The sequence below is a fragment of the Gavia stellata genome, chromosome 11 (genome assembly GCF_030936135.1).
Source record: "Gavia stellata isolate bGavSte3 chromosome 11, bGavSte3.hap2, whole genome shotgun sequence".
Taxonomy (NCBI): Eukaryota; Metazoa; Chordata; class Aves; order Gaviiformes; family Gaviidae; genus Gavia; species Gavia stellata.
Window position 1 is genome coordinate 30,462,157 of NC_082604.1, and position 18,606 is coordinate 30,480,762.

Sequence of the window (18,606 nt, forward strand, 5' to 3'; positions counted from 1 at the left end):
GGCCCCGCCCCCGCGGCTGTGGGGCGGGGGAGGGCAGGGGCAGCGGGGAGGCCCCTTGAGGTAAACGGTACCTAAAGCCCCGTTTAACTGCCTAAACAAGGAGGGAGCCTGTTCGCGTCCAGTAACGGTACGTGCCCGCTGGGAAGAGGAAGGGAAAACGCGGAGTAAGAAGCTGGCGGGGGTCAGCGCAGCAGCCGCGGGGCCCCTTAGGCGGCTGTGTGCGACGCTGGCGGCACGGCCTGGGTATGGGGGGTCTGCCCTTCTAACAGAAGAAGAGAAGCGCTTTTTGTTATTAAATGCTCTTTATTTTTACCTACCCCCCATTATTGCATAAAGATCACTTCTCTTAAATACAGTAAAGCTATCGAGCGGGAAAGCCTCGTCACTGCCTCTCCTCGCACCCAAACAAGGAGAAGAGAAACCAAGGGGCAGCTTCTGTCCTTCAGACAATATGCTTTAAGAACATAAGCACATTCCTGGTTCGAACAGCGGCAGAGCTGGCTGATGCGATATTTGTTACTTGTTTACAGTTTCACATGTGCACAAATCCTTAGGGAAGCTTTTAAAAGGCAAACCTGCAGCAAATCCATGGACTGCTGCATCCTTAGGCATTTGCTGAAACATTTTATTATGTTGACGTTAATACAAATTATATTTTGCATGAACTTTGTGTTAACACCACATTGGGTTTCCATGAAGTTTTAAAGACCCAGTTCTAGGTCTTCCAGTTCCTGAAGGAGAGCAGTTTCTTTCTGAATCTTCTCCAGCTAGAACAAAAAAAGCACAAGATGTCACAAATGTAGCCTATTATAAAATGAAACTTGAATAAACTGCATGCAACTTAAGAGTACCTGATTCTTCTCTAGCTGTTTGCCAGCAGCTGCTTGTTCTTTCAGCTGCTCAATTGCCTTTAGTTTCTGTAAAAAACAGAACAAAAGAAAAACCCACACTAACGCAAAAATATTAGTGAACCAAGAATAGAAAAAACAGTCTTAGTAGTTCCTGCACTTGCAATTGCCTGATTTACCAAGAGGCAGGTCTCAATATGGAAGGCACATTTCATTTAAGCATCTCCAGATGCTCAATCTAGAGCTCCCCACCAATAAAAGACTTATCCTTCAAGAACAAAACCTAGGGAACAGAAGCGCCTCTTGATCTCCAAAACATAAACACGATGCACTATCTCACTGGAGGGCTAGATCCAAATTCAGAAATTACTCCTCTACTATCACTATCCCTCTTCACCACACATTTTCCTCAGAAAGCCTGGAATATTAATCCAAACAGAGACCATGAAAAGCAGGAGGCAGCCAAGTGAAAAAAGCCCTGATGGATTATGCAGAAGCAGGAAAGATTCTCTAGCCTGAACCAAACAACTTCCATTCTGAAATTATTCAATCCAATAACTTCCAAGATTGGCAGTAAACTTCGTACTCAAACCACTTGGAAGTTAGGGAAGAAACCAAAACCACCTAGCATGGTTCCCTTCTCAGATCCAAGATCCAATAAACAAGCAGCCCACACAGCTGCTTTCTAGACATGAACACCTTTAAGCTGTACCCCTGCCCCTCAGCTGTGAGCACCAGGTGCACATGCAACAGTATTCATAATAGGAGACTGGAATACTCTTCTGTGCATCTGTCAGTGGCTTCTATGCTGTCTAGATGCTGCTCCAGTAAGGTCTTTAGGAGTCCTGGCAAGTGAGGACCTCTACTGTTTTACAAGATGGAAAAGCAAAGGAAGTTGTAATACAAATTCAGGAAATTACCATCTATGCAAATGCTACCCTGCTGAGCTCAAGTCACCTTACAATCAGACTAGACCTTAGAGACCATCTCTGAGAGTGCTGTTCATTAGAAAAAAATCCCCTCACCTTTTTTAAATTCTTTCTCTTCTTGTCAACTTCAGGATCTCCTGATGTTACGGCAGGCACAGCACTCCGTGGTGCATCCTGTGGTGCTGAGGACCGTGCAGATTCCTGGTTTGCATCAGCTTTGGCCTCCTGTAAATAAATAAACACATTATGTAGAAAATAAGTTAGATTACAAAGGGACTGCAAGATGTCTTTAATAATATCAAGGGATCCATTTAATATTTCTTCTTTCACTAGTTTGCTGGTGTTCTCCAAAATTCTTAAGTGACTTGTTTTGATGTATTGCATTACCTATATATATGCTTTCCACGAAAAAAAGGGTTATCTAAAACAACTCACATGCTGTTTCTTGCTTAATTTCTACTTCCTCAAGACACCAACCATACATAGCATAGGGAAACATCAGGAAGGATGACATGACAAACACATAACACAAATATTTTATAAAGTAGACTGGTGGGGTCATTGTCTCTGAAGTAAAAGAAAGGACTCAAAACCAGTGTAAGAAATTAAAAAAATCTTATTTAAAGTAATTATTGCTTCAGAAGTTACTAGAAATTAGAAGGCTATACCAAAACCTGATTTTCATCTATGTAGCCAAAGGATAGCAAGCAAAGAGGTGACCCAGAACAGGCTGTCTTTGGTCTGCCCTGATAACATCCCTCAGCCCTGCCCTGGTGCAGGGACACATCAAAGCAGCGAGTCTGTTCTCACCTCTCACCTAACACTGGAAAAAAATATGCAGATTGTCTGAAGGTGAAAGGGCAGAATTACTTAGTCTTAACGTTGATTTTGGCTAACATTCACAGCAACTAACCAAAGATATTATTTTTAAGTCATCCTTTTGTACCTGCTTCAGTCTGATAAAAAAAATCTACCACCCTCGCCACAGCTGAGCACGTGCAAAATGTGTGGAGGGTTCTCACTGCAACTAACGGTCACTGCTCTGAGACTGATCAGTGCCGTTTATGAAAACTAATTATCCTTGAAAGAACTACTTTTGCAGTACCTGTTTAGCAGCTTTCTTCGCTTCATGTTTCCTTTGATTTTTGAGAGCTGTTTTAGAGAGTGGCTTATCACTGCTTCCCACCTGTGGTTTCATATTCTGAGGTGGCTCATCCTCATGCTGCAGGATATGCAAAATTAACAGTTACGAAATCTGTATTCCATGTTGGCAAGCGTGTTGGTACAAAATACCTAACAGTGAACCCCCAAACCTACTTCAGACAACACCATATGGAAAGATGAACCATAAAGGAAGAGGAAGGAAAAACAAAGAAAGAAAGAAAAAAAAAGTATGCACCCTTTCTCTTTTGAGTAACGGAAGACAGTGTGAAAAGGGTTTCAAACTCATCCATTCTCAAGTTTGGATCGGAGTATCCTCTATGACCTAAAGATTTAATGGATTTCTGGTAAAATAACAAAATCATCATGTTTTCTATCTCAGGCAGAAATCAAATCAAAAGAGGAATAAAACAGCACAAAATGACTGAAGCTTGGCATTTTGCTTTTGTTGACAACTTTTTAACTCAAACTCCTGGTGACGAGAAAGGAAAAATGGGTTGCTGGGAGGGGAGATGGGGTGGAAGGTGTTAGATGGGAGGCGAAAAGGGGGGGTGTTAGTCTTTTGGGTTTTTAAGATAACTCTTAATTGAGGAGCTGGATTGTTTTAACACATATGACAAGATTTCTTTCTTGCTCATATAAGTCACAGAATTATTTTATTTAACGCATCTTTTCTCTACTACCTGTGCTTGTGGATCATTTGCAAAGTCAGACATTAGTATGTTTAATAGATTCCTCATAACCCAAGCAGCAGTCTTTCCTTCAAAAGCACAAGGCTTAAAATCAAAGCTCTCTAAGACTTAAACATCAAGGGTGCAATTGTTAAATGTAATTAGTTGCTACTCAGCCTAATTTGAAAACTTGCAGAAGAGAAACTAATTACACAAGTAGGTCTGAGACCTGTTTAAACTGCAGCTGACTTGCTAACAATCGAATCTCTCTAGCAAGTAAAAAGACAAAAAAAGCAGCTGTTAGGAGGACAGTCAACGACCTGTCTGGTGGGTTTAGACTGGTAAGTCAGGTCACCCAAATCAGAGGCTTCTATCTTAACTAGAGTACCCAATTTCACTGTAAACCCAATTTGCAGTTTATTGTTCCAGTGCATGTTGTAGAGGGTGTTTTTAAAGTTTGCAAACAACTTCGTAAAGGACAGCATTTGGACCAAAGAAATGTCAGTCTTTAGCATAAATTCTTGCAAACAGTGAGCAAAGTGTCGAAGAGGATTATCAAGAAAACCCATCAAAAAACCCACAATACTACTGTCAGTCTGATTACTCTTCTAATGCCCCTTATTAAAAATATACACATATTTGAGGCCAAGCTTCAAAGACAGGCAAAGCAATGAAACAGAACAATTTCGTTCATGTATGACACTGTCTACTTACAAGTTTGGAACTTGTTACAGGTTTGTTTCTCAGGGCTGGAGGTCTGTATGCTTGAGCAGGCTTTGGGTCAGCACTGGGCAATTCACTGGGAACTGCCTGGTATTTTACTGCTTTCGCTGGGAACACGCCATCCAAGAAGGGCTGCCAGGAAACTTGCCACATTTCTTCATTTGATGGAACTTCATAGTTGTGTAATAGAGAGCCAGTGTAGTGCCATACCTTGTAACCATTACTGACTCGTAGCCTGGGAGCACACGTAGCTGTTACAATATGTTCCCCATCAGGACACCAAGCAAAATATGTGGAATCCGAGGCGACTGGTTTGGAAATGAGTTTGTAGTTTTTAACGTCCCACACTTCCATCTGTCCCCTGAGATTTCCAAATCCTGCTAGCACTAGGATGTGTCCATGGGGGCTGTAGTAGGCAGCATTGCGAGGACCGGTTCCAAAATCAAACACAGGGTCACATTTCAGATTAAAAACTGTTGCTTTGGCAGGCATAAAACCATACACAGCACAGAACTCCACAGAATTGGGGTTCCAAACAACATCATAAATAGGACCATTTTTTGCTAAAGGAAAAGGAAAATATGCAGCTGTTGTTAGGAGATTATAGCTTTTCAGTGCAAGAAAAATAAGATCAATAGCGATTCTTAACTTCATGCTTTGCTAAAATGCTGTGATCTAATTACTGACAGTGAAAATTAATTCTGCTAACAATAGAGGTAGAAACAACATTTCATCTTCTGATAATTTTAGTTAAGGTTTGCAACAGTAACTGCAGCCATTCCAAATTACCTCTGTAGGGTCAGCATCAGCACTTTAACAGTAAGCATATTTTTTTCATGTAAAAAAATTCCTTTATTTTTTTTCCTCGTTATTCAAGTATGATCTCTCAGGACCTTCTCAAACTGTCCCACTGGAAACCTGCAAAAACAGGAGTTTTATACCAGCTGGATACTAGTTCCTCTTTTTTTAATCTAAGAAATATTGCATAGCTCAGTGAAATACTGATCTAAGTTATCTTTGGACTGTGCTCATGCACAGTATTTTATAAGACAGATTTTAAAGTAAGAGCACACACAAAAAATGTTTTTACACGTAATGATTAAAACTTGATATTGTTAGAAGCTATTCTGAGTGTTAGATCATTAGGAGATATTGAAGAACAAGGAATTAGTGATGGAAACTCATCTAAAACATACAGGAGTAAGTAAAAACAATAGCTCATTAAAACTTTTCATAATCTGGATATCTTTACCTGTATTTCAGAAAAATGCCAAGTGCATTACTGACAATTCTTAAATCCAGATGTTGATCCAAAATATCAAACTACTTCCCCAGTGAAGGTAGCAACAAAGGGAAATGGGGCACAGTACTTGCTACTGCAAGTTTTGCTAGAGAAGGTAAACCACAGATGCTCTCCCAATGAGCAGCAGTATGGAAGAGAATATATTTGATCTCTCTACAGTCACTTAAGCATGGATAGTCTACATCACCCCATCCCTAGTGTTTTGAAATATTCACAAGAAACTAGCCTCTTTATAATTCCAAGACAGGTGTATAACATAAACAGCAACAACTCAAGATAGTGAAAAAATACCACCACAGGGGAAATTAATGAATGGACTTCCAGTTCAAACAAGACACTGAAATTAAGAGCATCAACTTGCTTCTCCCCAACATGCCATTTTTATGTCTTGGAACTCCTTCCATTTCACCATACAAAATATAGGAATATAGGAAATATAGGAATTCCATTTTCCAATATACTTTAAAAAACCAAAATGCTCTCACTCTGCCCCTGTTCCTGGAGTACATTGCATGTCTAAAAGTGCATGTAGGATTACTCTGTTTGGTAACATACATTCCTGCCCATTTTGATTTCTCAGACATTAAGCTGTGCACATGAACACCCTCCCAAGCAGATTATTTGTATATTTTAACTGAAAGTGTGTGTGCACTCTGCCACTGACCTTAAGACAACAAGTATACCAAAGACAACAAGATAATTCAGCTATTAAAAACAACCCACCTTACTCCAGATTTAAAAAAAAATTCTGGTGAAGGATTTTTTGTTAAGAGTACTTCTTTTTTTTAAAGATTACTTCATTACACTAACAAAAAAAACCCCTCATACATTAAACAAAAGCTGGTGAAAGAGCAATTCCCCCTGTCGAGAGCTGTAATGCAATGAAAAAATGCCTGAGAGCTACTTACGCAATTGTACGACGGCACTTTCTCCATTTGTTGCAATGTAGTGCAGAGTTTGCTCTCCATAGTACGAAGCCCCTGTTTTATCAACTTCTGTACTAGCTATTACCAGCACAGCAGTGGCTAATGGAACAGACATACAGCTACTTCAATACAATTATTGCAAATTATATGAACTATTTCACAAACTACCATGAACAAAGAGAAATTAGTTTGATTATGAATTCTAGTTAGTTGCTTGTGTAACAGTACTAGTATCATTCCCATCTGAATTTAATTTTTACTAAATGTTAACCCAAACAGAACGATTATCTTCCTTTCTCAGATGAAAAGTGTGAGGCAAGTCTATTCATTCACTGTTGAATTAAGAGAAGGTGAACATACTTTTGCAGCCATAAAAAAAAAAAAAACATTAATCTGACTAAGGCAGGAACCAAGCATCCTGATCAGTCCTTGAATAAAATGTTTCATCAACGTTTCATTCAACATACATCTATTTTATCCAAAACTGTGTGCCGACATATGGTTTCTACATGTATGTAATACCTTCCCTGTATGCCAACCAATGTGGGTTGAAGCAAAATGGTTTTTACAAAATTAATTCTGAAACATTGCTAACAAACAGCAAAACACACAGGGGACTGTGCAAGTCATCCCAACTGTGATATACCCCTGTGTATATACAATTTTACCGATTAAGAACAGTTTGTGCTCTGGTATAATCTTATGTTTACAGTCTAAATACATTATCATCACAGAATGCACAATTCAATTTGAATTTGCTATTCAACTGCAAAATTTACCAAGATGTAGAATATTCTCAATTGCAATATACAAAATCACGGAAGTCAACACAGGAAAGTTATAAGCACTTCAGGGTATTCAGAACTGTAACCTTAACATTGCATTGGCATTAATGGATATCTTCAGTGTTTATCGGCACATGCAAATTAAATGCAAAACCCACACAGTAAACAAAGTAATTAAATCCAAAATAGGTGGAATATAGAAGTTGAAATATACAGCTGTTGTACCTTTTTTGTTCCATAGCATTGTCACCTTGTCAGCTTTAAAGAAACTTTTATTGGCTAGTGCAGACTGGGGACCACCGAAGTTGGGATACTGATAGAGTCTAACGAATGATGGTGCACCTTTACTGCCTGGAACATACACAGCAACCTAAAACAAAGCCACGAGATTTTATTGCGGATGATATTCTTGGTAGCACAGGGTCTATTCACTACTAGTACACTGTACTAAGATTACAGTAATTTTTTTAAGAAAACGAAGAAAAAAAATGGAAACAGCATCAGAAATACCTTGGTTGGCTGTGCGCCTGGAGATAACACGAAATCATTAACCTTTTGCAAATGCAATTTATTTGCAATAGTATCTGCAAAAAAAAAAGTCACAGATGTGATGACGTTAATGACAATCCATGTTAGCCTGGATTACTTAACTATACCTTTTTATGGGTCTGTATCATGGATAATAAACAACAGTTTATATAATGATAAAGTATTTCTTTTAGTAGGCAAACAACCATTGCCTTCCCATTTCATCACACATTTTTATTTACAAAACAAACTTGAACTAAGCCTAGGTCTGAAATCCAGTATTTAGTATTTGGAGGTTCAAACAGCAAGGAAGCTTCTGAACCCCACGTGAACACAGCTCGTGTTTTAAGCAAGGCATAGTGTTCATCTTATCTGTGCTGACTTCAGAGGAAGCAGCATCAGTCACGTCCAGATAACACACACCATTACACAGAGCCAGGGATTCTCCCCTCACAGCTTTACTGGATGATTCCTCCTGATGGGAGGTGTTCATAAAGGCCTGTTCTGTGCTGAACGTTGCTCCTTTACACAAACAACTTATGGGCATCTTTAAAAAGTGAACAAACAGCAGCAACCCACAACCTTATTCCAGCAAGCAAGTCTGCACTGAGCAGCAGACCTCGTGCTGGAACAGACATTCCATGCTTCGCTAGTATAGCTTCATTAACATCAATAGGGCTAATTCTCGGGAAACTGCATCTCTCATAGGCTGTGTTTTTAGCTCCCAGAATAATTCTTCTCAATAATTTAAAAAAAACCAAACCAAACCAAAACAACAAACCCAAAAAACACCAAAAACCAAAACCACACACCACTGTTCTTCCCCCAGCAGTTTTCTTTCATTCCTTTAAATTTTTGTTCTAATTAATTTTTACCTTCCTACTTTTTTCTTTCCCTTCCCCTTTTTGACCTCTATTGACTCCAAATATTCTACCACTAGTAGTAAATTTCCTTGAAAAAAATGCTCTAGCTTCACTATAAACCAATATAAATTTTCTAATGAGCCATTTTTAATAGCTCATTGACAGAATACACACAGCCCAAAGTAGTAATCATAGACCACGTTCTCTATTGACCATTTCCTGGATCTCGTTAAATGACAAACAATACAAAATCACGCCTCTAATTGAAAATTAGATGCGCTTCATACTAGATCAGTCACTGGGAAGATAAACAAGAAAGTGAAAACATATTTCATTAAAACATAATGATTCTGAAATCCAAATTAAAATAGAGTGTAGGCAATATTTCAAATAAAAAGGAAGCAAAAGAAGAAATGAGGAAAAAAATTGAAAGCGAAAAGAACCACCCCACCCAAAAGAAGATGCCTTTATAGAATGCAATGAAACTATCTTATAGAAGTACTTGCGTACTGAAGTTGTTGTTTTCAAAGAAGTGCACTTCATTGTTTACATTCCTGGCACAAATGCTTTCATCATCTGCCCAGCAAGGACACCTACATTTAAAGAAAAAAGATTAGAAACACTGAATGATGCTCAACTTTAGTAGTCTAGGATTTTTTTCCTCTATTTTTAAAGCCAAGCGAGTTCAAATATCATACACATTTCAAATGCACAAATGACATCTGCATAGTGAAAAATACACAACTAGACTTAGTTGTTGTCTCCCCAGCTTTCTCTGTGGTGCAAAATTAGAGTGAATTTATACTAAGAAATGAATAATTATAACTACCTACAAAGATACTTACAAGCACAGATGCTTGCTTTCAGCTAGTAGCAGGCAAAATTTTGAAAGTCAACACCACACTAAAAGCTCTATTTACCTGGGTCAGATTTTGGAAACGACATTTTTTTGCAAACAATTAGCATCTGGAAAAGTTATTTACCAGTTCTGCATCTTTTTCTGGATGAAAGATTTTAAACATTTTCCTGTTTTCACATCATGAAGTTGTAGGTTGGGCACCCCTGCTGTGCCATCTTTAGCAGCTGCAACAAAAAGATGGATTACAGTAGTGGTCTCTGGGGATTAAATCTGCTTCACCGTGATGACATTCCATTTCATGATTCTACAAGCAACAAAACGCACATAAACTTCTAATAAGAAGCATCCTACCACCTGAGGGACTAAACCCTAGACTGCTAATTGCTTTTCCTGTTAATGTAAGTCTTTCAGTCAACAGAAAGAATTAACATTTGGAAGTGTAGGGTTTCTCTTCCCATTACAAGACAAGGACCACCAACACTACGACAGATTTTTTAATGCATGTTTTTTAATCAAAATCAAAAGCTGTCCTCTTGGCAAACAATGAAGGTATGTTTTCCACTCTACATTTTGTTCTCACAAGAATGCAACACATTTTGTCCATGATGCTGCTGTCACAGCTCTATCTGCAAGCCATACAAAACAATTCTGCTGGTTTTAAACTCTCTGTACCCTTCTACTCATTCTGGATACTACAGCCTGTCTATTTCCACCAATGGTTCAAAACAGACCTCCTAGCAGTTCTCTAACAGTCCACAGCTGACATCAGTTCTGTCACTTGTGCTGCCTTGTCTTATCCTACCACCTGTCCCAGACCACTTCCCCACACACTCAGCTTATGGCCAGCTCTTTCTGCCTAAGGAAGCATTTACAGCGTCCACTTCAGACACACAACTTAGGTGAGACTGAGGCTGTCTTAATGAGGAACATAAAATCCATAGAGAGGCAGAAGAGAGAATAAAGCCCTCTGAACAATGGAAAACGCTCAAGTCCCCTATGCCCAGTGGAGGACACGACTACTCTGAGACAGCTTACAATTTTCCTTGTCTATACATGAATATAAACTGCTTAAACAGTGTATTATCCAAACACACTCTGCACTAAAATCAGTTAGCAATTTTTAGAAACATGTGATTTACTTCATAGAGTAATTGTTAGTACGTGCACTCTGATTTAGTGTTTTAAGAACGGTCGATAGCAGATGCTTTCAGAAGATGGCATCCCTCCCTCCTCCACTATATACTTGATTACCCATGTAATTTTCTGTACACTTTCTATACTGCTCATTTAGCCAATAAATACGCTACAATGACAAATCAGGTAATGGAAAGCCTGCAAACCAAATTAAAATATGCAGTTACCCCATGTACTTTTACAGCTGGTAAAATACTCACTTGTATAGGCCTGCCATGTTGCCAGAACATTATTCTTTGGCGAGAATTCAAGGCAAACTGCCTTTGGAAGATCAAAGGAACGCAGTAACTCAGCACTGGTGACATTAACAATATTTACTCTGGAACCAAAAGATGCTATTTCAATAAAATGTGCTTAGAATAGTTAATTAATAGCCAGGGTAATTTTTCACATATTTGACTCTTCTAGATCTGTTCCAAATTCCGCCAACGTAACAAAATTAGAAGAGCTTTTTTCCCCTCCTGCTTTTACTAAATTTTTGCAAGAACACATTTTAAAACCAGATACCCAAGCATAACAGAAATTAAGCGAAAGCACTGGTCAAAATATATCACATATTTTTATCTGCAACTTTTAAACTCTGAACCAGAGACAAGATACACTCTATCCGTAAAGAGTCCATCCACACTTCCACAGTGCTGAAGTTGAGCAACGGCCAACAGAAGGATTCTAACTGAATTAAAACATGCATTTATCTCACATATTTTTAAAGGTCTTCTATCTATAAGTATACAACAATAAAAACTTGGGCTTTTTGAGGTAGAGGGATGCAGGGAGACATGGACAATAAAAAAAAAAGCTCAGACGGCTGAACAAACAAGGTAAAACAGCACCTGTGAACACCATATATTAAAGATCTGCCACATATGGCATCCAAAGGAAAAAAAAAATAAAAAAAAAAATCCCATCAAGATGCATCCAAGCCACTGTTGTTGTCAGAAGCTGCATTAGAAGCCTGGTCCTCACCATCTCATTAACTGCCCCCCCCCCCCCCCCCCCCCCCCCCCAAAAATGAAGGAAGATGGACAGCCCCCAAAACAGAGAGGCATGGCAGGACTGGAAAGATTTGCCATTTGGGATATTCTCATTTAAAGTATGGGTACCCAGATATACAACCCGGTTGTTTGAAAGACATTTTTCCCAACAAACATTTTCTGGAAATGGACCTTTCTAGTTAACAAAAATAAAGTTTTTAATGAAAAATTGAGAGTCTGGATATTTTTGAGAACCAGAAACAACAGTGAAAGTAACAAATCCTACATCTAAGTTACCTACTTTAACTTAAAATGGTATTACTAAATACTTTTGCAGATTTTTTTAATCTGTTCATAAGGGTACTGACACTTCAGAAGAAGCCTTATCACCTCTTTACAGCAGCAACCCCATGATGCACTCTTAGGTAAAGGATGACCTCTAGTGAACTCTGTAATGTACCTGGTCTATAAAAAAGAAACCTTGTGATGTTTGTACATAAGGTGCATAGGCTCTTAATTTTCTGTGAACTTTACTAATAGATTAAAACCGGAAAACCAGGTACTATTGTACTGGGAACTACGAAAAAAAAAAAAAATAAAGCATATCCAGATTCCACAGGAATGGGTGCATTATAAATATGAGAAAAAAGTAAATATTTCATCTGCTATTCAGGAAACAAAGCCACTCCTGTGAATAATGCAAAAATAAACTGCTTTTAAAGCGTGTATGCAACCACTTTCATTAATAGCAATAGCCTTTACACAGACAAGAGTAAATGGGGCATAACTGATCCAGTTTATTTAATACAAACTAAATTATTAATATCATAAAATGTACCAACTTTTCTCCGTTGCACCAGGCAAAGAGGGAACCGTCCTTGCTAAAAGCAACAGCTTTGCAATTTTTTCCAGAGTCCCTAAAGAAATAAGAAATGCACATTAGTATTCAAAACATACTGCGTAAGTTAAGGTATTTTTAACAAAACTGAAAAGCGACACATCAATTTTCCTGCTGCGCTCCTGAGCAGCACTTTGTAACAGTGCAATCTACTCTGCGATTGTTCAGTGATTATTACCTGGGCAATGAGAAGTCAGGCAAGCACAAAGCCTTCAAAACCATCGATTTTCTGAACTACTGACAGTAAGAAAAAAATTTACTTGTATTTATACATATTTCAATTCTAGAGTCTACCTTTACTTTTTAAAAAATTATTTCTTTCATGCAAAGGATCAAAAATAGTGATAATAAAAGTACCTTTGAAACGCTGTGCTCTCTGTGAAACTAGGTGGCCCATTCACCATATAAAGCCCTTCGGATCCTCTCACTGGAAGAGTAAACAAACAACTACTCATTTCAAATTCAGAAAATTGTCCAAAGCAAAAGTTTTATCTAAGTTGTGAACCTTGAGACCTGCACACACTTTTCCCCTGTTTGCATTTTAGAGTAAACGAGAGAGAGGGCTGTAAAGGAAATTCAGAATGTAACACGTGCCAAGACACCTGGCTTCAGCCCAGGCAGCCGCAGGATTAAAACACAGGACAGAGGCAGCAGAGGGGCAGAGCTGAGCTGAGCTATCGGCCCCAGCACCACAAGCTCTGACACACAATGCTCAGGCATCTGAGACACCAGTCTGCCGTACACCTCTGCAGACCCAACAGCAACCAGCCAGTGCTTCTCTGAAGCTGAGGACGGAAGCGGGACAACTGCTGCTGGTCCCAGCCTTCCCGTGCCCACAGACGTGCGACCCACTCCCCGTTCGACCGGCACGACCCTTCCAGCGTAGCCTTCCCAACAGGGTTGGTCTACAAACTGGTTCGTCCCTCTGCCACAGGAGCACTGGTGCCAGTGCAACGAAGGGAGCAGAGCACTGCTGAGGGCAACAGAGCAGGGCAGGACAGAGCCAAACCAGATGCACGGCAGAGGGGCCAAGGCAGGGCCACCCCTGGAGCCCCCACCCCAACCCTGCTCGGGCAGGGCCAGCGACACCAGGCTGCAGGGCGGTGCCTGGCCGGGAGGTAACCCCAAGGATGCAGATTCACAGTCTCTCTGGGCAGCCTGCACCCGTCTTCAGTCTCATGGTAAAATATTTTTTTCTTATGTTTAAATGCGATTTCCTGGATTTCAGTTTGAGCCCATTGCCCATCATCCCCTCACAGGATACCACAAAACAAGAGCCTGGCTTCATCTCGCAGGATGACCTCAAACTACAGAAGAGCTGCACCTGCATAAGGAAGGAGGGTGGGACATCTCATCCTAAAATGCCGATGGTCCTCTGCTCTCAACTTGCTGCAGGAGGCACCTCCATGAAGCCTGACTTGCAGAAGCTGAAAATTCTCCATCACTGCAAGAGCTGCACAGGAGTCCTGCACAATGGAGCTGAAAAGGGCTGCCTAGATATTCCCCAAAGCGAGGATTAGCTGCCTAAAGACAGGAAGAGCATTTGCCACAAAAAGATTGTGTCAGACTCAATTTTTGCTGACGTGAGACAGGATTTGCCCTATCGTTAGTTTCAACATTGAAGTTCAACTTGGAAAACAGAAGGCATGAAAGAAATATCAATATAAAATGTGTTTCAAATTTCATTTTTTTCAGAGACATTGCCATGCTTACGGCACTAGAAAACAAACAAGAAATAAAGACATATTAATGCAAAATCATGCAGTTGTAATTGTTACATAGTGAATAAAACAAATTTTTTTTTCAGGTAGTTCTATTACAAGCATATTAGAATTAAAAGTTAAACCACAAAATGGGCAGTTGTTATGCAGCCATTAGCTGTGGTTTATGCATTTTCTTGGGACAAAGATACCTACTGAGGTGTCTTTTTTTTACTGAAAAATATGACTCAAGAAAGTAAGATCTGTACTAGCTCAAGCTGCAGGTTTTGCAGCTGTATTATTTCAAGGAAGCGTTAGGGCCAGCAGTGCACGGGAGGCCTGACAGCAGAACGGCAGCATTCCCGCTCAGCCGGGTCAGTCCATATGTGAACCACACGACGGAATCCATGCACAGATGCAGCAACACCTGGACGACACTAACATCTGCCACAATCAACCTTACGCCGCTCTTCAGAGCTGCTCTTTTAACTGCCAATTATCCTTACTTCACCTCTCTCATAGCACTTCAGAAATTAACAAATGGAAAACATTTTAAGCAATAGTTTATTAGTTTGGAGAAAATACTATTTTGATAGATGTCACCTGCTCTATAGCCCTGTACTTCACTTGGGTACACCATACACCTAACATACCTCAAGGGTATGTTTTAACAACACTTTAAATATGATCCACTAGCTTCACACCCCTGCCTGAAGTCTATTCTCCAGGTCCTCCGTCAGGCTCCCAAGAAAAATTAAGATCCAAGTTTACAACAGATTATAGACAGCAGCAAGCAGTCCAAAATCCACCCTGAACAACTGCAGCCCCCCAATACACCCGAGTGAGGATAAATATGCTCACGTTTAAAGCTTAGAAACACAGGAAAGGGAAAAAAACTTATCCCGTACGTTACAGACAACTTAAAAAGCAGAAGAGAGATGAAAGAAGGACTATTAAAAGAAACTCCACAAAATACAGTGAAGATACATCAGTCAGCCATGAGCTCCTGCTAGCTATCAGTTTGCAGAGGCCCCGCTAGGACAGTCCCCACGTCCTGCAGGTCCCTGGGGCTGCCACCATCCGCTCTGAGGGCCGGGGAAGCGGACTGGGCGAACGGGCCTGCCCTGCTCTCACCCAGTCGCCCTACCTCCTCTAGCACAGGTTCTCCGGGAGCGTTTCATCAGGTACCAGCTGGCCTCACGACAGAATTAACCCAGGAAAAAGAACAAACACGCTGTGATAAACATGCTTTTACGTCCCCGAGCACCTCCCCGCGGTGGAGCAGGGGGGGAGGCCCGCCGGCGGAGCAGCGGCTGCTCAGGTGGGGAAGGGACGGCGGCAAGGAGACGGCATCCCCAGGAGAAGGCCCGGCCGCGGGCCCACCCGTGTCCTGGGCCAAGGCCTGAGCGTGCCCACGAGGCAACACCACGAACCGGCGAGGCCCCACCCGACCCCCCGGGAGCGGAGCAGGGGCCCAGCCCGGCGGGCACAGCAGGAGGCGCCAGGACCCGCGGCTGGGCCCGGCCGCGCCGCAGCGGCGCGCCCTGGGGACGGGGCCGGCGGAGGGCCCTGCGCCACACTGGGCCGCTCCGGCGCCCGCCCGCCTCAGCCGGGCCGGTCCCCACGGCCCCGCGCTCGCCCCACCGCGGCCCAGGCCCCACGCACCTGCCAGCAGCGGCGCGGGGGGCGCCATCTTGGCGCGGCGGCCCGGCGGGTTCGGCTTCCGCTTCCGGGTGAGCGTCAGCGCGGCCGCCCCAGAGACGTCCACGTCGCGCGGGGCGGGGGGTGGGGGCGCCGGCACGTGACGCGTGGGCGGCCGCTTCCGCCCGCTGCGGCGCGCGCTGCCCCGGAAGCGCTGCCGGCGGGCGCGCGGGTTGGCGGCGGGCGGCGGCCCCGCCCGCGGCGGCGCGTGTTTCCGGCGGGCGGCGCCGCGCGGTGCTGACGCTGGCAGCGGGCGGCGCGCGGAGCCGAGCGAGCGGAGCGGCGGCGGCGGCGGCGGCGGCGGCCCGGGCCGGCCGGCGGTCGCACCATGGTGGCCAAGCAGCGCATCCGCATGGCCAACGAGAAGCACAGCAAGAACATCACGCAGCGCGGGAACGTCGCCAAGACCTCGGTGCGCGGGGGGCCGGGGGCGGGGCGGGGCGGCGGGGCCGGGCCGGGCCGGGGCCGGGGTGACGGCGGTGCTGTGCCCGCAGAGGACGGCCCCGGAGGAGAAGGCGTCGGTCGGGCCCTGGCTGCTGGCGCTGTTCATCTTCGTGGTCTGCGGCTCAGGTAAGCGGGCGGAGCGGGCGCGGGCGGCCCCGGCCCCGGCCCTGGCCCCGGCGGGCCCCGGCGCTGCCCCGCCCCGCGGCCCCTCTCGGCCCCGCCGCCGGCCCGGGCCCCCCAGGAGAGCCCGCTGCGGCGGCTGCCCGGCGAGCGCGCCCCTCCTCTGCTCTCTTGCAGCCATCTTCCAGATCATCCAGAGCATCCGGATGGGCATGTGAGGGGCCCGTCGCCGGGCCGGGCCCGTCCGCGCCCCCCAGCGCTGCCATGAACTGTCCCCCCGGCCGGCGCCCCTCAGCCCCGGTTCATCGCAGCAGCTGCCGAGGAGCGGTGCCGGGCATCGGCCGTGTCGCATTCCAGGTCCCTTCACGAGTCATTCCGAGTTTTCTAGCCCGTGCCACAGTGCCTTGAACAGCACCACATGTATAAAGCAATAAAATTATATTGTTGATCTACAATCGTGGACCTACTTATTCGGTGAAGTATACGGTCATGTTCTCTGTAGATACGTTAAACTGTACGCGATGTAGATACTTAGGAATTGACATCTGTTGTAAACGCCGCTCTTGAGGTCTGTCGAAGTCTCTGTATAGCTGGAAACGGTTTTATTTAAAGTCGGAAGCCGGGATTTTTACAGTAGCTGGAGTACGAATTTGAAGCATGTTCATAATGAAGCGGTTGGGCCGCGCAGCGTTCTGTAGCTTACCTAAAAGTGACTCGTCCTCTCTGTACGCGTAGAGTAGTCTTACTGCAGCATGTGGCAGTGCGTTAGCGCTGAAACGCTTACCACGGCGGAAAACTTTATCCTATACCTCTTGTCCTAATAAATACAAAATGCTTGTTCGTATAGAGTTAGTGGGTGTTAATGAGAAACCAGCATGACCGAGCAGCGGCTGTTTCTGACATAACCTGATGCTGAAGCTCCACAAGCTGCTGAGCGGCTCGGGCTGGAGCTGCTGGCTTACCGAGCCTCTCCTGGCCGCCGGCCGTGACTGTGCTGTAAATACTTATGGGACAGCTTTCAACAAGCGGTGATGGTTTTAAATTTTACGATGTTGTACGGGAATGTTTCGTGCGGGTACTGGGACCCTGCCCCTCCTGCCCACGGTTCTGCTTTTATGTGCAGCATCTGCAGAGTGTGGTATGTCTTGCAATATATATTTAATCCTATTTAAGGTAAATCCTGCTTTCAACTCGGTTTCATCTAACGATGGATCCCGTACTTAACTGCTTCCCTATGGATGATCACAGTTGTTTCTTAGTGACACCGAAGGAAAGAAGAAAAAGCCCTCCTTACATCTGTCGACAACTAACTTGAGTGGAAAATGCTGCTATTGATCATATTGTGTAGCTGGTGGCCCAGGCTTTGCGTTGGCCGCTTGCTGTCTGTTGCAGTAACACAGGCAGTCTGAAATCGGTCAGCTGTTGTACACAGTTGCTAAAGGAAAACTTCTTTTTTGAGGTTTCTTAGCAGAAGACAAATTTAAAATCTGGTTACATTAGAAGTAATAGAAAAAAGTTTCTGTAGAGATTAATTAAATGCCTGTTAGCTGTGAAAGAGCAGATCTTTTGTATGAGTTGTCATATTTCCATATGAAATCATTGGGACTGGTGTAAACCAGCGCGGCCAAGAGCATGCCCCAGAATCGAGCCGTACGAGGTAACAGCCGTTCCTTGTTCTTGGACACTCGTATTTTGTAAGTGGAGGTGGCGGGGGGCAGTATGTATAATCTCTGATTTTAAATAAAGTTCTTTTCAAATGCAAGTTGTGTTCGTTTTGAGGTTGGCAGAACGGTGCCTTACTGGGTGTTGAAACTAGGCCACTTCACCCTGAGTGCAGCTTTAATTAGCTGCTTCCCCGAGAGGAGCCCCTTTGCCGCAGGAAACCCCCGTGTTTGGCTGTTCAGGGGTCTGGGCTGTGCTGGTGCCGGGGTGCCTCTGAGCCATCGGCTGCAGGGGCTCCGGCTGCGGAAGCGAGCCGG

The 18,606-nt window shown here is 43.6% G+C and overlaps 2 protein-coding genes across 4 annotated transcripts; one reads left to right on the forward strand and one right to left on the reverse strand.

Annotated features, from left to right (window-relative positions):
* Positions 1–290: 290 nt before the first annotated feature.
* EIF2A (eukaryotic translation initiation factor 2A) lies at positions 291–16,056 on the reverse strand. Of its 3 annotated transcripts, XM_059822650.1 has the most exons (14): positions 16,028–16,056; positions 13,020–13,089; positions 12,607–12,681; positions 10,991–11,109; positions 9,721–9,820; positions 9,248–9,330; positions 7,857–7,930; positions 7,572–7,716; positions 6,544–6,660; positions 4,324–4,895; positions 2,883–2,999; positions 1,874–2,002; positions 852–917; positions 291–767 (listed from the first exon to the last, which is right to left on the reverse strand). In XM_059822650.1, the coding sequence occupies exons 1-14, from the start codon at positions 16,053–16,055 to the stop codon at positions 702–704; spliced, it is 1,761 nt and encodes a 586-aa protein (XP_059678633.1). In that variant the 5' UTR covers position 16,056; the 3' UTR covers positions 291–701. The 3 variants fall into 3 exon arrangements, with proteins under 3 accessions (XP_059678633.1, XP_059678634.1, XP_059678635.1); XM_059822651.1 differs by lacking the exon at positions 12,607–12,681; XM_059822652.1 differs by lacking the exons at positions 9,248–9,330; positions 9,721–9,820.
* Positions 16,057–16,370: 314 nt separating this feature from the next.
* Positions 16,371–18,367, forward strand: SERP1 (stress associated endoplasmic reticulum protein 1). The gene is made up of 3 exons (XM_059822769.1): positions 16,371–16,475; positions 16,558–16,633; positions 16,805–18,367. The coding sequence occupies exons 1-3, from the start codon at positions 16,392–16,394 to the stop codon at positions 16,843–16,845; spliced, it is 201 nt and encodes a 66-aa protein (XP_059678752.1). The 5' UTR covers positions 16,371–16,391; the 3' UTR covers positions 16,846–18,367.
* Positions 18,368–18,606: the final 239 nt, after the last annotated feature.